Source organism: Macaca mulatta, chromosome 10 (genome assembly GCF_049350105.2).
Source record: "Macaca mulatta isolate MMU2019108-1 chromosome 10, T2T-MMU8v2.0, whole genome shotgun sequence".
NCBI classification, from domain to species: Eukaryota; Metazoa; Chordata; class Mammalia; order Primates; family Cercopithecidae; genus Macaca; species Macaca mulatta.
Genome location: NC_133415.1, coordinates 12125411 through 12149084, shown reverse-complemented (window position 1 = coordinate 12149084; position 23674 = coordinate 12125411). Strand labels below are relative to the sequence as shown.

The following is a 23674-nucleotide window of genomic DNA, read 5'->3' as shown; positions in this document are numbered from 1 at the left end:
TCTTTTCTCTAACTGCCTGGGCTAACACCTCCAGTTCCGTGTGAAGTAATGGAGTGGGCAGCCTTGCTATGGCCCTAATCTTTCTTTTGTTGTTGTTTTGTTTTGAGAGGGAGTCTCACTCTGTCGTCCGGCTGGAGTGCTGTGGCGCGATCTCGGCTCACTGCAAGCTCTGCCTCCTGGATTCACGCCATTCTCCTGCCTCAGCCTCCAGAGTAGCTGGGACTACAGGCACCCGCCACCTCACCCAGCTAATTTGTTATATTTTTAGTAGAGACGGGGTTTCACTGTGTTAGCCAGGATGGTCTCAATCTCTTGACCTCGTGATCCTCCCACCTCGGCCTCTCAAAGTGCTAGGATTACAGGTGTAAGCCACCGCACCCAGCCCTGTGACCTTGACCTTTTTTTTTTTTTGAGACAGAGTCTTGCGCTGTTGTCCAAGCTGGAGTACAGTGGCATGATCTCGGCTCACTGCAAGCTCTGTCTCCCGGGTTCACGCCATTCTCCTGCCTCAGCCTCCAGAATAGCTGGGACTACAGGCGTCCGCCACCACGCCCGGCTAATTTTTTGTATTTTCAGTAGAGACAGAGTTTCACCATGTTAGCCAGGATGGTGATCTCCTGACCTCGCGATCCACCCGCCTCGGCCTCCCACAGTGCTGGGATTACAGGCGTGAGCCACCGCGCCCAGCCGGCCTTGATCTTAATGAAGTGTTCCGCACTGAGTAAGATGCCAGCATTAGGGCTGAAGTATACATAGAGTAGTATGTTCAGAAAGGAGCCATCAGTTTCTGTTTTCTGGAGTGTTTTTACCAAGAATGGACCAAGGCTCCTTAGATAAACAATAGCACTGGTGCCTATACCTATTGACCCAAACACCATTTGCCAGTTCATAAAATAATAAATTCCCGAAATATTACTGCCTCAACATTATGAAAATCAGATTTCCTAAAAAAGTACTTAGTAGTGTTGAAATATCTAGACACTATTCACAGGTACTTAGTGAACAAGGCACTTGCTCAGTAGATTGACTGCCGTCAGACACGCAGGTTTTCTCATTTGGGAAAGTGTATTATTCCCACATCAGCCAAATACAGCACAGCATACAGTGGTCAGTAGATCATCAGCTTACTCCTGGTCTCCTGTTGTGAAATGCTCTTAGATGAATTGTTCTTGTGCCATGACACACCAACGTGGCAAGTTCCTCAGTTGCCTGTTTGAGCTTGTTTCTTTCTTTACTTGTGGAAGACAATTTCACTGGCCTTTTTTTTTTTTTTTTTTTTTTTTTTTGAGACAGAGTCTTGCTCTGTCATCCAGGCTGGAGTGCGGTGGCACGCGCGATCTCGGCTGTCTGCAACCTCCACCTCCTGGGTTCAAGCGATTCTTCTGCCTCAGCCTTCCAAGTAGTTGAGACTACAGGCGCTTACCACCATGCCTGGCTGATTTTTGTATTTTTAGTAGAGACAGGGTTTCACCATATTGGCCAGGCTGGTCTTGAACACCTGACCTGGTGATCCACCCACCTTGGCCTCCCAGAGTGCTGGGATTAGAGGAGTGAGCCACCGCGCCCGGCCTCACCGGCCTTTTTTAATAGTGTGTGTCTAATGTGGAACGGACCCATAATTTGCTTGGTGATATTTATTTTTTTGCTGCAAAGTGTGGATTTTTTTAGAAAGATTCAAGTCCTTGGAAGCCCGTGTCTGTCCCTTATGGGAGTTAGATACTGGCAGAGGAGGTAACTGTGATTGCAGCATCGAAGACAGGTTTTGCGTTGTGGCAACACATTTGTGTTAGTATTATTCATCTCACATGAGAGGATGAGTTCATTCCATCTTAATCTCATTTTTTTTTTTTTTTTTTTTTTTTTTGAGACGGAGTCTGGCTCTGTCGCCCAGGCTGGAGTGCAGTGGCGCAATCTCGGCTCACTGAAAGCTCCGCCTCCCGTGTTCACGCCATTCTCCTGCCTCAGCCTCCTGAGTAGCTGGGACTACAGACACCTGCCACCGCGCCCGGCTAATTTTTTTTGTATTTTTAGTAGAGACGGGGTTTCACCGTGGTCTCGATCTCCTGACCTTGTGATCCGCCCACCTCAGCCTCCGAAAGTGCTGGAATTACAGGCGTGAGCCACCGCGCCCGGCCCTTAATCTCATTTTTAATCACAGGGCTCTAGAAAATAGAAATGTCTTTTCCTCCCATGCTTTAAAACACCTGTGGCACTTTGGGGTGCTAAATATTGACTTCTTTGGCCATCTTTTCAGGAGGAAGACATGGGATACTCCTGACTGGGGAGATGCTTTTGTACTTCTGCTTAACCTCATATTTAATTTCATTCCAGCTGGTGGCGGGAGACAGACTAGAAAAGGAGCTACCTTTGGAAGTATATTTGCCTGGTTATAGGAGACTTTTGTGAGTTGGCTGGAAATGGAAATATACTAAGCAGATCTAAGACATAGGGAATAATTGGCAACATATCAGTTACCTGAAGAATAATTAATTCACTGGTTATTAATCATTACCATGGCCCAGAGGCCTTGCACTGCCCTCCCACCCAGGCACATACGTGCATACGTATTTGCAAACATGGCATGGAGCCTCTTTTCCCCTGTGCTCACTAGAGAGGCCACACTGGCCTTCTCGTGCTTCTGTAAACCTAGCTTGCTTTTATCCGTCTTAGGGTCTTTGCACATGCCGTTCCCTCTGCCCGGAAGGCTCCTTCTCTGCCTTCTAGATCACTGCCCCATAGTCATTCAGGTCTGGCTCAGAGGTCACCTCCCCAGAGAGGTCTGCTTTTCTGACCACTTCATCTAGAGGCCCCCCCGCCCGTCACGCTGTGTCCCTTTACCATGATGTTTTTTCTCCCTAGCACATAGCCCTGTCTGAGATTGCCTTGTTTATGATTGTATTGTGTGTTTGAATTCTCTCTCTCCCTAGAAGGGAAACTTCAAATAAGGAACCTCTCTGTTTTCTCTTCTGTGTCCCCGGTACCCAGAATACTGCCAGACTGTTGCAAATGCTCAGCAGGTATTCGTTGAAAGAATGTATGTAGTGATTTAATGTACTGTAATCACATAATATCATATATGGGTCCTGAAGACTAAGTTCCCATTTATGTTAAGAGAGACATTAATTTTGCTTTAAAATGAAACAGTTCAGTATTATAACTAGACCCAATTTTGTGTTGCTGCGAAGCCGTTTTTCTTCTTCTTTTTGAGACTGAGTCTCACTCTGTCACCCAGGCTGGAGTGCAGTGGCATGATCTCAGCTCACTGCAACCTCCACCTCCTGCATTCAAGCGATTCTCCTGCCTCAGCCTCCTGAGTAGTTGGGATTACAGGCACGCACCACCACGCCTGGCTAATTTTTGTATTTTTAGTAGAGACAGGATTTTGCCACATTGCCCAGGCTGGTCTCAAACTCCTGACCTCAAGTGATCCACCTGCCTCAGCCTCCCCAAGTGCTGGGATTACAGGCGTGAGTCACTGCGCCAGGCCAGCGGTTTTTCTTTTGGCGTTGCTTGAACTGAATGTGTTAAATTTAAGCCTGGTGTTATGAGGAGCTGAGCAGAATTCCAGGCCTATTGTTGCCATTTCTACTTTTTTTTATTTTTTTATTTAGTCGTGACATACTTGGCTCAGCTAGCACTTATTGTCATTTCATCTCCCTTTTTTTTTTCATTTCCATTAGTAGGTTTTGGTTATAGTGTCTGTTTTCAAAGGCTATTGGAAGGCATTAGTAGCTTTTCAGACCTTGTGGTAAAATCGTGTTAATAAAAATAAATAAAAGTCACCTAATGAAGACATAAATAAGTGTAGAGACACACTATGTTAATGGATTAGAAGGCTCAACATGGTGACAATGTCTGTTTTCTCCAAATTGATCTGTAGATTTAAAACAGTTCCAATAAAAATCCCAACAAGACTTGTGGATATAAGCAAGCTGATTCTAAAATTTATATGAAAAGGCAAAGGAACTCAAATAGCCAAAACAATTTTGAAAAAGAGCAATAAGATTAGGAGACTCACAGTAGCCAATTTTAAGACTTACAGTAAAGCGACGGTAATCAAGAATGTAGTATTGGTGGAGGGGTAGACACACTGATCACAGGAACAGAATAGAGTCTAGAAGTAGACCCACACAGTTCAATGGAGAAAAGCTAGTCTTTTCAACAAATGGTGTTGGAATGATTGGATATCGGAATAAAAAAAAAAATGGACCTAAACCTCCTTCCTACCTTACACAGAAATTAATTCAAAATGGATCACAGATCTAAATGTAAAATGTAAAACTATAAAACTTTTAGGAAAAAACATAGGCACTCTTCGTGACCTGGGGCTGGACAGAGGGTTCAGAAACATGACTGCAAAAGCGTGAACCATGAAAGAGAAAAAATTGATTAAATGGACTTCATCTAAACTAAAACCTTTTGCTCTGCGAAAGACACTACTTGAGTGAATGAAATACTAAGTTACAAATAAAAAGAACTCCTAGAACACAATAGTTAAGAAAATAACGTAATTTAAAAACGGGGAAAAAACTTGCGTTTCGCCAGAGAGGATGAGTGCGTGCCAAATAAACATATGAAAGATACTCAATGTCGTTAGCCGTTAGGAAGTGCAGATTAAAGCCACGATGAGATACCACTACCCACCTCTTAGAATATCTAAATTCAGAAAAAGAAAAAGACAATACCACATGGTGGCAAGGACATGGAGCAGCCAAAACTCAGCATTGGAAATGCAAATGGTTCAGCCACTCTGGAAAACAGTTCGGCATGTTCCTGTAAAGTTAAACATATACTTAGCACATGAGCCAGCCCTCTCACTCCTAGGTATTTACCCTGGATAAATGAAAAGTTACGTTCATACAAAAACCTGTACATGAATATTTATAGCACATTTCTTCGTAATTATAAGAAACGAAACAGCCCAAATGTCCTTCAGTGGATGAATGGATAGACAAACTGTACTACATCCAAACAATGGTATATTACTCTACAAAAGAGAGAAATAGACTATTGGTGCACACAAGCCAACAACTTGGATGAATCTTAGAGACATAATATTGAGTGAAAAAAGCCAGTCTCAGGTGATCATGTTTACTGCATCGTTTCTTATGTGACATTCTTTTTTTTTTTTTGGAGACAGAGTCTCACTCCGTCACCCAGGCTGGAGTGCAGTGGCGTGCAGTCTCGGCTCATGGCAACCTCTGCCTCTTGGGTTCAGGTGATTCTCGTGCCTCAGCCTCTTGAGTAGCTGGAATTACAGGTGTACGCCACCACGCCCGGCTGATTTTTGTACTTTTAGTAGAGACAGGGTTTCGCCACATTGGCCAGGCTGGTCTCAAATTCCTGACCTCAAGTGATCAGCCCCTCTTGGCTTCCCAAAGTGCTGGGATTACAGGCATTAGCCACCGCACCTGGCGTTTAATATGACATTCTTAAAAAGACAAAGCCATAGCAGTGGAAAATAGGTTGCCAGGGATTAGGGGAGGGAGTGTGTTGGGAGTGGAGCTGCCCTGTATCCTGAGAGAGGTGGTAGTTACACACATCTCTACATGTGTCAACATTCACAGATGTGCGTGCCTCAAAAGCCAGTTTTACTCCATGTTAATGTAAAAATAAAACAAACTCCCACACCCTGCAGAAGTTGCTCCAGGGTGCAAAATGTAGAACTGAAGCACCAAAATAGATAAATGCAGAATAAAACCAATTAAATGAAAAAAAAAAGAAGTCACTCCTGTCGGTATATAACTAAACAGAAGCTACAATTTGCCACAAAAGCTAACCACAGGCTTTTTACATATCTGATTGCAAAAGCCTGTTGAAGTGGTTTCCACATCCTTTCTGGAAGACTTAACAATAACTTGTAAGAAGCTGCCCACAGTATCTGTGTGTATTTTATTTCTTTTTCAGATTATTCACTGTTGGCATATAGAAATGCTACTGATTTTTGCATGTTGATTTCATATCCTGCAACTTTTTTTTTTTTTTTTTTTTTTGAGACTGAGTATCGCTCTGTCGCCCAGGCTGGAGTGCAGTGGCATGATCTCGACTCACTGCAAGCTCCGCCTCCCGGGTTCACGCCATTCTCCTGCCTCAGCCTCCCGAGTAGCTGGGACTACAGGTGCCCGCCACCGCGCCTGGCTAATTTTTTGTATTTTTAGTAAAGACGGGGTTTCACCGTGTTAGCCAGGATGGTATCGATCTTCTGACCTCATGAACCACCTGCCTGGGCCTCCCAAAGTGCTGGGATTACAGGTGTGAGCCACTGCACCTGGCCCATATCCTGCAACTTTACTGAATTTGTTTAATCAGTTCTAATAGTTTTTTGGTAGAGTCTAGGTTTTTCCAAATGTAAGATTATATCATCTGCAAACAAGGATCATTTCACGTCTTCCTTGCCAATTTGGATGCCCTGTATTTCTTTCTCTTATCTGGTTGCTCTAGCTTGTGTTTGTTTAATATTTCAATAAAGCTTTCAATACTTTTTTCCTTTTTTTTGAGACAGAATCTCACTCTTGTCACCCAGGCTAGAGTACAGTGGCATGATCTCGGTTCACTGCAATCTCCGGCTCCTGGGTTCAAGCGATTCTCCTGCCTCAGTCTCCCCAGTAGCTGGGATTACAGGCTTGCACTGCCATGCCTGGCTAATTTTTGTGTGTTTTTAACAGAGACAGAGTTGGGGTTTCACCAGGTTGGCCATGCTGGTCTCGAATTTCTGACATCAAATGGTCTGCCCACCTCAGCCTCCCAAAGTGCTGGGATTACAGGCGTGAGCCACTGCACCCAGCCAATACAAATTTTATTTTCCCCGAAATTGGACTGTGGTTCTCCCAGTTATTCCAGGTTGCTCTAGTTCTGCACGGTGGTCCTGGGAGTGCCCCTGTGAACAAGGCGCAGTTCTCAGGTAGGAGGCCAGATTTGGGGCAAGCTTTCCGGGAGAGGCAGGGAATCGCACCTGGGCCTCGCGTCAAATCGCACCTGGGGCTTAAAAAATACGGATGCTCAGGAGGTATCCTAGGGAGATTTGGGAAATTCAGAAATTGCGTTTGGGCCGGGGCTGGGGCCAGGGTCTGGACCGCTGTGTGAGTGTGTTTAAAGCTCTGTAGTGATTATGCTGAACATCCTGGTTTGAGATCCTGTGGGGTGGAATGGGCATTGCAGACAGGTAGGGGTGCTGGGACCAGGGTGCCGTTGGGGTACATGAGAGGGCCATCAGCCAATCCTGGGGAGGGTCATCCTGAAGGAAGACCTCCTGGAGGTGGTGACTTCTGAGCCAGAGAGTCCCGAAGGACCCAGGGAATTGCTAGGGAAGAAGAAGGGGGGTGTTCATGTGGAGGCAAAGAGCAGGGGATGGACAGGGCTGCAGGCATTCAAGACTGGGAGGGAAGGATGTGGCAGGGGAGATGGGAGAGGACTCTGGGGGTGGCATGAGGATGTCTTATAAACCAGCTCATAAACTCTGACTTAAAAGCCAGTCTCAGTTACTCTCCCTGGCACTTGGAGGTCCCAGTGCCAGAAGAGTGACTGAGACTAGCTTATAAGTTGGAGTTTCTCCAGGCTGGGTCTTAGATCACCTGAAAGTATCACCCATGGGGAGCGGCTTGTGCTGCAGGTGTCCTGGGCCCTGCCCAGATCAGTCATTCTGAGGGTGGGGCCTGCAGCCTGCAGTGTTGGTAACCAGTGCTCAAGGGATTCCTTTCTGGTGTGCTTTTGGAGCCAGTGCAGTAAGAGGTGGGGTCCCCAGAGTTTCCTGCCTAGAGTCTGCGACATTTGTGTGTTTCACTAGGTTTCATAACAGCTCACTCCTGGAGGCCATTGCTGTGCCTTACATTTGGGAATGCTGGAGTCTTTCCGTTTTCCTGGGGAACCAGTTTGTAGATTAGCCATAAACACAGCAAACCCTTCTGTAGGTGTCTGTTCATACAAACATTATTGTTTTTCAGAAGGAAGTGGAACCCTCTGTGTAGGGCTGCGGGCCTGCTAGTTTTTTGTTGCAGAAGCGGCAGGTGAGGTGGGGTCTACCCTGCAGACGCGGTGGCACCTCACGGCTTCCTGGTGTCCTTCCCCAGGAGCAGCAGCCAAGCTGGACAGATGACCTGCCACTCTGCCACCTCTCTGGGGTTGGCTCAGCCTCCAACCGCAGCTACTCTGCTGATGGCAAGGGCACTGAGAGCCACCCGCCAGAGGACAGCTGGCTCAAGTTCAGGTGTGTGTGCCAGCGTTTCTGTGTTGGGCCCAGGGAGTTGGTTGGTTTGCAAGCAAGGAAAGACACCGACCTTGTAGCTTTCTCGTATGGGCTTGCCAGTGACATGTGGCCGGTGAGAGGCGGCCTCTGCTGCTGTCCTTTACACTGCTGGGCCTGCTCTGATGGGGTAGCATGAGCATGGGGTGGGGGGTATCCCAGAAGGTCATAGCCAGAGTGAAATGATGGCCAAAGCAGGGGACCCAAGAGGGCCCCTGAAGCTGCAGCTTCTGTAGCTTTAGCCTCCCCCAATTCCCTTCCCTTTCTCCCTCCACCTCCATGAGACCCTGGCCTCAGGCTTCCCTCTGCCCTCTCCCTCTTCCAGGAGTGAGAACAACTGCTTCCTGTATGGGGTCTTCAATGGCTACGATGGCAACCGGGTGACCAACTTTGTGGCCCAGCGGCTGTCCGCAGAGCTCCTACTGGGCCAGCTGAATGCCGAGCACGCCGAGGCCGACGTGCGGCGCGTGCTGCTGCAGGTAATGGTGCCGGGGCTGGCAGTGACCCAGCCACATCATGTCCCCCACCCCAGGGCTTGGGCCCTGCACCGCTAGCATGTTGCCAGTGTTGGTGTGAAGATCCCGCTGGCCCCTTCACCCCGGTAGAGGAACAGCTCCCAGCGAAGGCCCCCCCCAACCCAACAGGAGTCCAGGACCAGCCAGTGAGCAGCAGGCCTTCAATGGCTGGCAGGGGAGGTAATGCTGGAGACAGGGGGCATTTAGGGATGTGAGCTTGGAGAGAAGTGTGAGGTGGGAACAGGGCAAGGCCTGGTAGAAATGGGGTCATTTAGAGCTACCCCTTTCTTTCCTGTGTGGTCAGGTGCTCAGCCTCCAGGTGCAGGAGGCATCCCTGGGCGTTCAGGAAAGACCTTGCCTCCCGCTTCTAAGGGGCTGCTGCCCTAGTTGTCTGGTTCCACGTTTCTGCTTGTGCTGTTGGGAGCTTTCCTCCCGGCATCTCCTTTCAGGAGCATGTCTCAGGCCCATGTTAGATGAGAGGGTGGGCTTCTGTTCCTGCAGAACAGTGGTGCCAGCCTTTTCCTGCCCTTCACAGCCTCAGGCTCCATTGCCAGTGATTCTCAGCAGATCTCACACTGGGGAGAAGGTGTCAGTGTCACTAGTGTCCTGGGGCCAGCAGGGTTTGACAGAAGGCTCCCAGGAAGAAGTTGTAGTAATCATATGAGCTGTCATAGGCCTGGCAGTTTCTCTGAGCAGGTGCCTTGCTGAGTGCCAGGGTGTACTGTCTTACCTCAGCCCCGGAACAACACTTAACCTCCATTGTGTGAGAGTGAGGGGGCCAGAGGTCACACCAGCCGGGCCTATGCCAAGCCTTTGCTCTTAGCTTCCGCACTGTCTCCTGCCCCAGCCCTCTGCAGGGCGCACACCCGTGCAGGGCTGAAGGGCTTTGTCAAAGACAATGATCTCCAGGAAGCAGCTGGTGCCTTGCAGTGCTGGGCCAGAGGCAGGACTGTCACGTGGAAAGCCCCATCACACGAGGACCTGCAGTGAATACAGCGAACCTGTTGCTATTATGAATAGAGGGCATTTTAGCACCAGTGACAGTGGTGTTTTGAACCAGCCTTTGCCCTGTCCTGTGTCCCTCTAGGCCTTCGATGTGGTAGAGAGGAGCTTCCTGGAGTCCATTGATGATGCCTTGGCTGAGAAGGCAAGCCTCCAGTCGCAACTGCCAGAGGTAATTTCCCCAGCTGACACCCAGGGGAGTCAAGTCCAGGCCCAGCTTTGCAGGGAGCGTGGACTCATCTACTTTGTCTTGACATTACTGGGCCAGAGCAGCAGGAGTTAGGCAGGGAGCAGTTCCTGATGGGGGACCCTGGTGGGTGGCCACAGATGAGGGACCTCACTGCCCTGCTGTGGGCAGCTGCACATTGAAGCTCAGCAGTGGCTGGGCAGTGGTGGGCATGAGAAAGGGCCTTTCCCAGTCGTTTAACCTGAATGGGTCCCCACCCTTGTCACCCACCTGCTCACATCGCCCACTGCCACCTGGAGCGCTGACCTCCGTGCTGTGAGTTAGGTCATCTCCGGCTTTCCTGGAGGAACCTCGCCCTGGAACTGCAGAGCAGGCTTCATCCTGGCTGTGCCGTGGACCATCTGTCTGTCTGTCCTCCGGGCCCTTGGATCTTTGCTCTTAAGAATAGAGAGGGAGGCTGGGCGCGGTGGCTCAAGCCTGTAATCCCAGCACTTTGGGAGGCCGAGATGGGCGGATCACGAGGTCAGGAGATCGAGACCATCCTGGCTAACACGGTGAAACCCCGTCTCTACTAAAAAATACAAAAAAAAAACTAGCCGGGCGAGGTGGCGGGCGCCTGTAGTCTCAGCTACTCGGGAGGCTGAGCCAGGAGAATGGCGGGAACCTGGGAGGCGGAGCTTGCAGTGAGCTGAGATCTGGCCACAGCACTCCAGCCTGGGCGACAGAGCGAGACTCCGTCTCAAAAAAAAAAAAAGAATAGAGAGGGAGAGGCTGGGAGGATGGTCCAGAGTTCCGTCCTGCCCTGACCCTCTGCTGACGGTTGTAGGGGGTGCCCCAGCACCAGCTGCCTCCTCAGTATCAGAAGATCCTTGAGAGACTCAAGACGCTGGAGAGGGAAATTTCGGGAGGGGCCATGGCTGTTGTGGCGGTCCTTCTCAACAACAAGCTCTACATCGCCAATGTCGGTGAGCCCCCTCTTGTCCCAGGGCGGGGAGGGCTGGGGAGAGGTCAGCCACAGGGGCTGGTGCGCTATTTGACAAACTGCTTTCCAGAGACTTCACGCACTTTAAAGCCAGTCTCCTGAAACCGTTTGGGTATGTCCCTCTCCACAGTGATGCCTCAGTCCCAGCTGGAAGGGAGAAGGGACGGGATGGGAGGCAGGCGTCCTGGCCTTTAGTCCCTATTCTGCTTCTTAACTCATTCTGGGCGAGTCGGGGCCGCTGCTTCTGGAAGAGGTTACTTGGCCATGACAAACCAACCAGCATTCCCATGAACAGCTGCGAGATGGGGCTAGGTGACAGGGGCATTGGGGTTTGTGAGAAGCCAGACAGGTAGGTGCAGGTTACAGTAGAAAGAACTCTGTGGAGGCCGGGCGCGGTGGCTCAAGCCTGTAATCCCAGCACTTTGGGAGGCTGAGATGGGCGGATCACGAGGTCAGGAGATCGAGACCATCCTGGCTAACATGGTGAAACCCCGTCTCTACTAAAAAATACAAAAAAAACTAGCCGGGCGAGGTGGCGGGCGCCTGTAGTCCCAGCTACTCGGGAGGCTGAGGCAGGAGAATGGCGTAAACCCGGGAGGCGGAGCTTGCAGTGAGCTGAGATCCGGCCACTGCACTCCAGCCTGGGAGACAGAGCAAAACTCCGCCTCAAAAAAAAAAAAAAAAAAGAAAGAAAGAACTCTGTGGAGACCCCTCTGATGATACTGCCTTTTTTTTAATACTCTAGTGGAAAATTTTCCACAATATAGAACAATAGAGTGACTGATATGATATTTAATGAACATTCATGTGCCCATTGCCAACCCCAGCAGTTATCAGCTGTGGCCAGCCGCCTTTTACCTGTGGCCTTTTGTCCCCACGTTCGCTATTTTGAAGCAAACACCAGTCACTGTCATGTTATCTGTAAATATTTCAGTCTGTATCTCTAGAGAAGAGTTCTGTTTTACAAGATCATAATCCTGTGATTACACTGAAAAAGTTAAACCCAATTCCTTTGTATCATCAACTGTCCCTAACTGGTGACTCACCCCGTTGGTCTGAGCCTGTTTTGCCCATTTCAGGTATTTCCACGTGTGAGATGCCTGCCTTTTCCCTCTCTGCCTTCCCAGTATGTCCTATTTCTCTCTGTGCGTGGTCTTTGCTTAGCTGTTCACATTCCGCCACAGGTACAAACCGTGCACTTTTATGTAAATCGACAGTGGATGGGTTGCAGGTGACACAGCTGAACGTGGACCACACCACAGAGAACGAGGATGAGCTCTTCCGCCTTTCGCAGCTGGGTAAGTGGAGAGAATACCTGGCCGAGGGGTGAGTGGGAGTGGAAGCTGATCCCTGTGGGCTCACCCTTCACCTGCCTTTGGTAGAGAGGCGTGTGGTAGAGGGGCTGCAACCTTGGGCTCCCTGGCCAGTCTGCCTGGGGTTCAATCCCAGCTCTGCTGCTTACTGGTTGGTGACTGGAACTTACTTAAGTTTTCTGTGCCTCCGTTCCCCCCGACCCTGTGTAATAAGGATAATAGTAACCTGCCCCGGGATGCTAGGAGGATTCAGAGTTAGTGCATGTGAAACTCTTCCTGGAGTGCCTGGCACACAGGAGGCATTTACTGTTGCTGATGGAGACTGAAAGAGGCCAAAGAAGTCCAGGGAGCCCAGCTGCTGCCAAGCTGCTCCTTCCCTTCCCAGTGAGCTCCGGGCAGATGTGGGGCACACGGGATGGGCAGGGAGATGGCAGGCAAGCTGCTCCGTGCTGGGTGGTGCCTGGAGGAGGGGCTCTGAGTGAGGCATGTTGTGATGGGCGTGGGGACTGAGGACACCAGGGACTTTGGGTCAGCTGCTCTCCCAAGAGTCCTGGTGTTGTCTTCATTTCCTATTCAGTGGGTCCTTATTGCCTTCTTCCCATGGCTGTGTCTCTGTCCCCTTCTTTTTGTTCCTCTTTGTGAACAAGGAGCAGGATTATTGCATTGTTTCCCTCCATAGGCTTGGACGCCGGGAAGATCAAGCAGGTGGGGATCATCTGTGGGCAGGAGAGCACCCGGCGGATCGGGGATTACAAGGTCAAATATGGCTACACGGACATTGACCTTCTCAGGTAGGTGCCAGCCCAGCTGTCCCCTGTGCTTGAAAGAACAGAAGGTACTAGGAAGGCCAAGATGGGAGGATTGATTGTGCCGGGAGGTCGAGGCTACAGTGAGGCATGATCATGCCACTGCACTCCAGCCTGGGCAACAGAGCAAGACCCTGTCTCAAAAAAAAAAAAAAGGTCCAGAAGGCCTGGGGCAGACGCACACTATAGACCCCAGTAACAGACGTACAGTCAAAGTAGTTCAGAGCCCAAGCAGACTCTTTCTTCCTCCCAGAGAGGTTGGTTTGGGGCAGGTTAGGCCCAGCAGGCCAGGAGTTGGGTACTGTAGAGACGAGGGGTGGAGTTGAGGAGCTGGGGCAAAGCTGAGGCAACTAGTGCCACAAGGGAGGCAGGCGAAGCCAGAGTTGGCATGGGATGGACGGACCAGGCCTGTTGGTCCGTGCCGCCCATGGCTGCAGCAGAGGTGTGAGATGAATTGTGTATTTCCCTCTGAGGACACGTCCTCTGGGTGTCATCCCAGTGCTCATGGCAGCACAATGGGCAGTCATCATCATGAGGCTGAGCTCGTGCAGAGCTCTGGGCGTAACTTCTTTTATGTATTTCCTACTCAGGCTCCCTGAGGCAGTCACTGCCATCACCCTAGAGCCATTTTCATAAGAGGAAACTGAGGCATGGAGTTACCAGACAGCCCACCCTGGTCATGGGGTTGAACTCAGGCAGCCTGAATTTGGAATATGTGTCCTTAACCACCCGGTAACCTGTATGTGAAGTGTTGGTTGGGGAGATAGGCACGTCCACTTGCATGATGCAAACATGGCATTTAATGTCATGGCTGTTCCCAAAGCCAGAGTTCCCATCAGCAGAGGCCAGTCCTCATGGCCTAGAAAGTGCACGTTAGAACTCCTTGCCCTCACGCAGTCTAGGCAATTGAGTTTCGAATGTTTGTCCCTAATTTGTGGGGTCCTGTTTCCTTTATTGGAAAGTACATCCATTGTATAAAACGCTTCAGACAGTGCTGGGGCCTGTACAGGGAAAGGAAGTCTTCCTGCCCCAAGCTCCAGAACTCGCTGCCTCACCCCTCGCCAGAGACTGCTAGTTTCTTGTGTCTCCTGCTCCAAAATTTGGCCACATGCACGTATACACGCACGGTGTCTCTGTGTGTGTGTGTGTGTGTGTGTGTGTGTGTGTGTCTGTGTGTGTGTCTGTGTGTCTGTGTGTGTGTGTCTGTGTGTGTGTGTGTGTCTGTGTGTGTGTCTGTGTGTGTGTGTGTGTCTGTGTGTCTGTGTGTGTGTGTGTGTGTGTGTGTGTGTGTGTGTGATGTGGGCCAAGGAGCCCGCATCCTTTTCAGAACACCCAGGTGCTGGTGTGTCCTGCCCCTCCCTCTTTTCCTTTTTTTTAAACCCTAAGGTATAATTGACATACACAAAGCTGTGCATATTTCATGCATACAACTTGATGAGTTTGGAGATACGTTTACACACCCCTCACTAAAGGTACCCATCTCTTCATTCTGCTCACCTGCAGTTAGGCTGGTGTCATTCTGTGTAATGACAGCTCTCAGGACCCAGCCTTGGTTGACGGACCCTCAGGAAGTTCTTAGACTCCGCTCTTCTGGCTGGTGTTGCCAGCACCTCCTCATGTGCTTACCTCCATGTGCACACACGTGTACTGGCATGTAATGACTCTGACCCCAGTCACTGAAGGATCCCTGTACACGTGGAGAGTATCTCGGGTCTCAGCCACCTGTTTTGGAAAAGCCCAAATGATAGCAAGAGGCGTGGGCTCCCAGGGATAACCCCTCCCTCTTGCTATCCCACGCCCTGCCCTGCCACCACCAGGCCCTGTGAACAGGATGTATGGAACAGGCCAGAGTCGGGCATTCAACCTTTGTCATCCTGACCTTAGCTGCCTGCCAGTTTTTATGGCCCTCCAAGCTTTATTTTAGCAGCTGCTATAAGAAGATGGGTCTATTTTTCTGACCTTCTCTTTCTCTCTTTTCCTCTTGTCAGGTTGTGTGTTTTATTTTACATTCTGGGCATAGATTCTCAGCAGAATCAGCATCCACCTGGGTGCTGTTCCAAGCAAAGCTCTTGCTTCCACTCTCTCCCCATAGTGCCGCCAAGTCCAAACCAATCATCGCAGAGCCAGAAATCCACGGGGCACAGCCACTGGATGGGGTGACGGGCTTCCTGGTGCTGATGTCAGAGGGGCTGTACAAGGCCCTAGAGGCAGCCCATGGGCCTGGGCAGGCCAACCAGGTGAGTTGGGTCCAGCCAAGCCCACAGCTGGCGAGCGTGGCTGGCTTGCACGGCGATGTGCTCACCCTGCCTTCTAGAGCTGTGATTCTCAGAGGCCATCACCAGACATCCCTGGGTTCAAAGCTGGGGGAAGGAGAATCCCAGAGCTCTAAAAACACCCATCCCACTCAAAAACTTGACTCATTTTAGGCTTGAAGCAGTGTTAGTCCCCAGAGCCTGAGCAAGGCCTGAAGGGACGAGGGGGAGATGGATGTGAATTGCCATGGGCACAGCATTACTGTGGGACGGCCAGGAAGGGGCCAGGGCCAGGAAGAGAGCACAGAAAGAGATGTGGCCTGCTGCACAGAGCTGTGGCTGCAGAGTCCCTCCCACACCCATCACTTCCTGCCAAGGGTCTGGCGGCTTTACTGCCCTCCCTGAGTGGCAGACAATTTACAGTTTGCTTCTCATTTCTTTTTTGTTTGTTTCTTTGTTTTTTGAGACAAGAGTCTCACTCTGTCACCCAGGCTGGAGTACAGTGGCATGATCTCGGCTCACTGCAATCCCTGCCTCCCGGGTTCAAGCAATTCTCTGCCTCAGCCTCCCAAGTAGCTGGGATTACAGGTGTCTGCCACCACGCCCGGCTAATTTTTGTTTTTGTTTTTGTTTTGAGACGGAATCTCGCTCTGTTGCCCAGGCTGGAGTGCAGTGGTGCAATTTCGGCTTACTGTAAGCTCCGCCTCCTGAGTTCACGCATTCTCTTGCCTCAGCCTCCCGAGTAGCTGGGACTACAGGCGCCCGCCACCACGCCTGGCTAATTTTTTTGTATTTTTAGTAGAGATGGGGTTTCACCATGTTAGCCAGGATGGTCTCGATCTCCTTACCTCATGATCTGCCCACCTCAGCCTCCCGAAGTGCTGGGATTACAGACATGAGCCACTGCGCCTGGCCAATTTTTGTATTTTTAGTAGAAATGGTTTCACCATGTTGGCCAGGCTGGTCTCAAACTCCTGACCTCATGATCCACCCACCTTGGCTTCTCAAAGTGCTGGGATTACAGGCATGAGCCACTACACCTGGCAGTTCATTTCTCGTTTCTACAGTGGGGATGGTAACATCTACCTTTGTGAGATCGCAGTGAGGTTAGGCATGGTAAACATAGGCCCTCAGCTAGGGGGCTGCTTATTTTTCTTACACCTTGGAGTCACCAAAGTGTGACTTCAAGACAGTCATGTTAGGGATGATCTCAAAGGAAAACTGCCTTTCCCTGACCTTCTTGGGTTGCTGACTGGCTAAGATAAGTTTAGTTTGTGTTCCTCCTCCTGTCTGTGATTCTTGTAGGAAGATAACCTTTTCTGCTTTGACTTTTTTTTTTTAAGACTCGCCGTGTCACCCAGACTGGAGTGCAGTGGTGTGATCACGGCTCACTGCACCCTCAACCTTCTGAGTTGAACCGATCCTCCAGCCTTAGCCTCCTGAGTAGCTGGATCTATAGGTGTGTGCCACCACACCTGGCTAATTTTGGTTGTTTTTTGTTTTGTTTTGTTTTGTTTTTTTGGTAGAGACAGGGTCTGACTGTATTGCCCAGGTTAATCTCAAACTCCTGGTCTCAAGCGATCCTCCTACCTTGGCCTCCCAGGATGCTGGGGTTATAGGCATGAGCCACTGTGCCCAGCCTGCTTTGTCATTTTTAATTAAAAGTCATGTATTGACCGGGCACGGTGGCTCATGCCTGTAATCCTAGCACTTTGGGAAGCTGACGCAGGTGGATCACTTGAGGTCAGGAGTTCGAGACCAGCCTGGCCAACATAGTGAAACCCCATCTCTACTAAAAATACAAAAATTAGCCGGGCATGGTGGCAGGCGCTTGTAATCCCAGCCACTTGGGAGACTGAGGCAGGAGCATCACTTAAACCTGGGAGGCGGAGGTAGCAGTGAGCCGAGATTGTGCCATTGCACTCCAGCCTGGGCAACAGAGCAAGACTCCTCAATCAATCAATCAATATCATGAGGAAAAAGTCTTCTTTAAAATGTGTAAATTTTTATTTCAATAGCTTTTGAGGTACCAGTATTTTTTGTTATAGGGATGAATTATGTAGTGGTGAATTCTGAGATTTTAGTGCACCAGTTATTCAAGTAATGTACACTGTAACTAATGTATGGTGTTTTATCCCTAGCACCCCTGCCACCCTCCCACCTTGAGTCTCTAAAGTTCCATTGTATCACTCTGTATGCCTGTGCATACTCATCATTTAGCTCCCACTTATAAGTGAGAACGTACAGTTTGTGGTTTTCCACTCCTGTGTTACTTAGAATAATGGCCTTCATCTCCATCCAAGTTCCTGCAAAAGACATTCTTTCTTTCCTTTTACTGGCTAAGTAGTATTCCATAGTTTATAAATACATATTCTTTATCTGCTCATTAGTCAGTGGCCACTTAGGCTGGTTCCACATCTTTGCAATTGTGAATTGTGCTGCTATAAACATATGTGTGCAAGTATCTTTTTCATATAATGACTTATTTTCCTTTGGGTAGATGCCCAGTAGTGGATTGCTGGATTGGATGCAGATTTACTTCAAAAAAGTCTCAAGTGCCTAACTATCCCCCGGTCCCGGTCCCTGTGTTCTGATTTCTTTTTTTTTTGAGATGGAGTGTTGCTCTGTTGGCCAAGCTGGAGTGCAGTGGTGCAATCTCGGCTCACTGTAACCTCCGCCTCCTAGGTTCAAGTGATTCTCCTGCCTCAGCCTCCTGAGTAGCTGGGAGGGACTACAGGCATGTGCCACCACCACACCCGGCTAATTTTTGTATTTTTAGTAGAGATGGGGTTTTGCCATGTTGGCCAGGCTGGTCTTGAACTCCTAACCTCAGATGATCCACCTGCCTCGGCCTTCGAATGTTCTGGGATTACAGGTGTTAGCCACCACGCCCAGCCTGTGTTCTGATTTCTTCACCTGTTATATAAGCTTACCATTCCTTCCAGTAGCCTTATAACATAGAGGGACAGGGGCTTACTTCCACGTAGAATAGGGAATTTGGGGTTTATAGAGTTCAGAGTCTTGCTGGAGGTGATGTTGCTGCTTAGTGATGAAACTGAGCCCACCAGGACCAGGTGCAGGCCATTTCCTATTACCTGCCCCTGCCCTCCTACCCCTGCCCAAAAGAAACTTTACAATGGTGCAAAAGTGATACATATTCAGTGGGAACCGTGCTCCAATACCCCTACAACCATTCTGTTTTTCACTGTTAATACAGTACTCAATAAATTACATGAGATTTGGCTGGGTGTGGTGGCTCACGCCTGTAATCCCAGCACTTTGGGAGGCCGAGGCGGGCAGATCACTTTAGGTCAGGAGTTTGAGACCACCCTGGCCAACATGGTGAAACACCATCTCTACTAAAAATACAACAACAACAAAAAATTATCTGGTGCATAGTGACACACACCTGTAATCCCAGCTACTCAGGAGGTTGAGGCGGGAGAATTGTTTGAACCTGGGAGACAGAAACTTGCCGTGAGCCAAGATCATACCACTGCACTCCAGCCTGGGCAACAGAGTGAGACTCTGTCTCAAAAAACAAACAAACAAAACAATTACATGAGATTCAACATTTTCTTATATATTAATAAAATAGACTTTGTACTAGATGATTTTGCCCAGCCGTAGGCTAATAGAAGTGTTCTAAGCACATTTTAAGGTAGGCTAGGCTAAGTGCTGATATTCAGTAGGTTAGGTGCATTAAATGCTTTTTCAACTTACGATATTTTGATCCTCTTTTTTTTTTTTTTTTTTGAGACGGAGTCTTGCTCTGTCGCCCAGGCTGGAGTGCAGTGGCCGGATGTCAGCTCACTGCAAGCTCCGCCTCCCGGGTTCACGCCATTCTCCTGTCTCAGCCTCCCGAGTAGCTGGGACTACAGGCGCTCGCCACCTCACCCGGCTAGTTTTTTTGTATTTTTTAGTAGAGACGGGGTTTCACCGTGTTAGCCAGGATGGTTTCGATCTCCTGACCTCGTGATCCGCCCATCTCGGCCTCCCAAAGTGCTGGGATTACAGGCTTGAGCCACCGCGCCCGGCCTTTTTTTTTTTTTCAGACAGTCTTGCTCTGTTGGCCAGGCTAGAGTGCAGTGTCAGAGTCTCAGCTCACTGCAACCTCCGTCTCCCAGGCTCAAGCAATTCTCCTGCCTCAGCCTCCCAAGTAGCTGGGATTAACAGGCATGTGCCACCATGCCTGGCTAATTTTTGTATTTTTAGTAGAGACCAGGTTTCACCATGTTGGCCAGGCTGGTCTCGATCTCGACCTCAGGTAATCCGCCCACCTCAGCCTCCCAAAGTGCTGGGATTACAGGTGTGAGTCACTGCGCCTGGTCAACTTACGATATTTTCAACTTACAGTGGGTTTGTCAGGACATAGCCCCATCCTAAACTGAGGAACATCTGTATACTGGACAGGGACTTCTCTTATGTCAGGGACCCTGTTTTCATTCTGTATCCCCAGTTCCTGGCAAAATCCTAGCACGTATAACATTGCCTACAACAAGTTTGTTCCAGGAAAGAGTGTTTCATCATAATGACACTTGCTACTGGGCTTTTTTTCTTTTTTTTTTTTTTTTTTTTTGAGATGAAGTCTCGCTCTTGTTCCCCAGGCTGGAGTGCAAGTGGTGCTATCTCGGCTCACTGCAACCTTCGCCTCCTGGGTTCAAGTGATTCTCCTGCCTCAACCTCCTGAGTAGCTGGGATTGCAGGCACCTGCCACCACACCCAGCTAATTTTTGTATTTTTAGTAGGGACGGGGTTTCACCATGTTGAGCAGGCTGGTCTCGAACTCCTGACCTCCGGCGATCTGCCTGCCTTGGCCTCCCAAAGTGCTGGGATTACAGGCGTGAGCCACTGTGCCTGGCAGGTACTGGGCTTTTTAGTGGCTGACAGAGTGCTCTCACAGCATTGTTAGTTAATCCTCATATTCACCCAGTGAGATGGATGTTCTCCCCATCCTAGCGGTGCGCACCCAACAATCAGAGCAGTCACAAGGGCACACACTTCCTAATGAGAAAGTTCCAGAAGGATTATCCTGAATACCTTGAAAGGCTCAGATTTCAAACTTGGCTGGCAGGCACTTCCTTCACCTGCTGCGCTATTGACCGCTAAATCTCCTGATTTTAGGCTCTGAGATTATGGCCCACGCCCCCCAGGCCACACTCCGTTCCTTACCAGGTTCTTCCTCCCCCCTCCCCCAGGAGATTGCTGCAATGATTGACACTGAGTTTGCCAAGCAGACCTCCCTGGACGCCGTGGCCCAGGCCGTGGTGGACCGGGTGAAGCGCATCCACAGCGACACCTTCGCCAGCGGTGGGGAGCGTGCCAGGTTCTGCCCCCGGCATGAGGACATGACCCTGCTGGTGAGGAACTTTGGCTACCCACTGGGTGAAATGAGCCAGCCCACACCGAGCCCGGCCCCAGGTACGTGTGCTGTACAGACAGGCAGTGCCTGGGGATGCCATCTAGGGGCCAGAGGTGGGTGCAGAGCCCCCGAGGCTGCTTGAAACGGAGATGGAGTCAGGGGGCCTGGCTCTCAGTGGCTCTAATTCAGGTTCTCTGACTTTCAGCCTGTCTGAGCTGCATGTTGATTTTTGCTTTTTTGTCTGTTAAATGGAGGTTAATACCACCTGCCCCGGCAACCTCCCAGAACCTGAGTGCACCAGCAAGCAATTCACAGAGCCCTGAAGCCCCATAGTAGAGATGATGGCCACCACTGATTGAGTGCCTACCATGTGCCAGGCGCACAGCCTGCATTATTCCCTTAGGTCCTCATGGGTAACCCTAAAGACAGGCGGTACCCCTGTTTTCCAGAGGGGGAATCCGAGGCTGAAGAATGAAGGGACCTGGAAGAGATGAGGCATGTGGACAAATGGTCAGGCCCCAGGGCCTGTCTGTCCCTGGGCTGCACTGGAGCAGGGCAGGGAGAAGGACGTTTTGCTTTCTACCTATGTCATTCTTCAACCAAGTTCTCAGGAGAAGAGGCGGCTGCTTTCTCCCGTGCTCCCTGCAGTGCTGCTCAGCACTAAGACCTTCGGTTCCCGAGGGCTGCATTTCTTTTTCTTTGTTTTAAACAAGCAAACCTTAGATAAAGCTCAGGCATCCACAGACAGATTTGTTCTCCCATGGACACCAGGGTTATTGAAGTTTCTTTGGCCGTTGTTATTGCAACCATATTTTTATTGGGTCAGCCTCAACTGGGAGCAAACTTATCCTCTGGATTAAAGCATCCGTGGGAAGCCAGGCAGTAACCCTTTCCTTGAGGCAACTTGAGCACCAGCAGGCTTTACTGCTAGCTTTATTGCTACAAGGAGTTCTCAGCCCAGCCTGGAAGAGTCTCTGCCAAGGGACACTCCTCCTGAGCTGTCCCAAGGGGCAGGGGGCCGCTCTGGGCTTGGGGAGCCAGGCATGGCCACCACCTACACTCAGCCCTCAGGCACCACCCCATCAGGCCATGGGAGCAGCTTTGCCCCTGTTAACCCGGGTGTCTCCTCAGCCACTGCCTGAGGCCCCCACTCTCTTCCTCCCAAAGCTGCAGGGGGACGAGTGTACCCTGTGTCTGTGCCATACTCCAGTGCCCAGAGCACCAGCAAGACCAGCGTGACCCTCTCCCTTGTCATGCCCTCCCAGGGCCAGATGGTCAATGGGGCTCACAGCGCTTCCACCCTGGATGAAGCCACCCCGACCCTCACCAAGTAAGTCCCTTCCCCACTTAGCCACCCCGAGCCCTGTCCCCCCATGGGTGCCCTGTGGCACCGGGACAGAAATGACCATGGGGCCAAGGCTTGTGGATAAGATGCCCTGGGGTCTGGAAGGCCCCAGCCCCGTGCCTGGTGAGGGAGGTCTCCCTAGAAACTGAGGCAGGTGGGGTTTTCGGTCAGGTGGCTGATGGTCCCAGCCTACTTCTCGTATTTTCTTGTGGGCCGGTCTGCTGGTTTCAGTCAGTGGAAGGTTCTCTTTTCATTCCCCACCTGGGTGTGATGTGGGGTGGCTTCCTGTGATATGGGGTGACTTCCCTTGGTGTCCTTGCTTGGGGACATTGGCCTGTACTGGCTTGTCAGAGCCCGTGCTTTCTGGCTAATGTGCTTAAGTTTAGCTTTGAAGTGAGTTCTGTGGTTTCTGGGCAGGGGGCGAGGTAGAGACAGCAGCCTGAGGGGGTTGCAGCTAGGCCCCGTCCAGCCGCAGACCTGCCTGAGTACACCCCACCCCCTTCCCTTCCGTAGAATGTGCACCCCCCACACCAGGGGACCCAGATCTGGTTTCCACATTCCAGCCCTGCATGGAATGATAGAGATGCCACACCCAGCCCACTCTGAGGATGGAGTGTGCAGGATGTGGCCAATTAGAAAGGCCCTGGAGGGGGGTGGGTGGCCTGTTTACCTCTGCCTCATCAGGGGGCCTTCCTTTCCCTCTGCCTCTGAGTCGTGGATGCTGCGACTACTGCCACAGGGCTAGAAAGGCCTGCCAGACCGAGCAAGCTCCGTGGGCTTCCTGAGTGCAGTAGGGGTGGCCTGTCCAGTACCCCTGCCGGGCTGCTTGGAGGAGTCCTCCAGCTGTGTCCACAAAGCAGAGTGGGACTGCTGTGGCCCTAGACAAGGCAGGACAACCCGCCCTCCTCCGCTGCCTATGTTCCTCACTCCCTTCAGCGTCTGAGCCATGGTAGTTGGTCCCGCCATGGGCTAGCCCTCTGCTGGTGCTGGGCAGCGCTAACAGGCAGTTCCAGCTGTGACTTAAGGTGGGTGCCTGTCCCCACCCAGCTGATGAGAAGAGAGTGAAGGGGAGGGGGCGAAGGAAGGTTTTCTAGAAGACACCTTGCCCGCCCTGCTGAGTAGGGCCTGGGTTGGGAAGGGTTTAGAGAGATGGTAATGGACAGTCGGTGGCTCAGCTGCACCTGGGGAACTTCCTGTGATGGCGGGAGTGCTCGCATGGGTGCTGTCCTGTCACCGCGTCTCCAGCACTTGTGGCTATTAGACACTTGAACTGAGTGTTCCATTTTCTTTCTTTTTTTTTTTTTTTCTTTGAGACAGAGTTTCACTCTTGTTGCCCAGGGCGGAGTGCAATGGCAAAATCTTGGCCCACTGCAACCTCTGCCTCCCAGGTTCAAGCAATTCTCCTGCCTCAGCCTCCCAAGCAGCTGGGATTACAGGTGCGTGCCACCACGCACAGCTAAATTTTTTTGTATTTTTAGTAGAGACGGGGTTTCACCGTGTTGGCCAGGCTGGCCTCGAACTCCTAACCTCAGGTGATCCACCCTGCCTTGGCCTCCCAAAGTGCTGGGATTACAGGCATGAGCCACTGCGCCTGGCCCATTTTCTTTACCTTTAGTTCATTTAAGTAACCACATGCAGCTGGTGCTTCAAAATTTGACTTTTTATCTCTTC

At 50.6% G+C, this 23674-nt stretch overlaps 1 protein-coding gene and 1 long non-coding RNA gene across 19 annotated transcripts in view; both read left to right on the top strand.

Annotated features, from left to right (window-relative positions):
- The window catches only part of TAB1 (TGF-beta activated kinase 1 (MAP3K7) binding protein 1), a 49978-nt gene that overhangs the window by 9020 nt on the left and 17284 nt on the right, over positions 1 to 23674 (top strand). For 5 of the 18 annotated variants that reach the window (XM_077948390.1, XM_077948388.1, XM_077948386.1 and 2 more), the window contains 9 exons: positions 8067 to 8203; positions 8565 to 8718; positions 9842 to 9928; positions 10770 to 10908; positions 12110 to 12223; positions 12918 to 13029; positions 15137 to 15281; positions 20495 to 20717; positions 21832 to 21988. In XM_077948390.1, coding sequence (XP_077804516.1) covers positions 8067 to 8203; positions 8565 to 8718; positions 9842 to 9928; positions 10770 to 10908; positions 12110 to 12223; positions 12918 to 13029; positions 15137 to 15281; positions 20495 to 20717; positions 21832 to 21988 — 1268 coding nt within the window. 18 annotated transcript variants of the gene reach the window in all.
- Positions 1260 to 3437, top strand: LOC144331684 (uncharacterized). The gene is made up of 2 exons (XR_013399052.1): positions 1260 to 1453; positions 2032 to 3437. It is a non-coding gene; the product is annotated as an uncharacterized LOC144331684 (long non-coding RNA).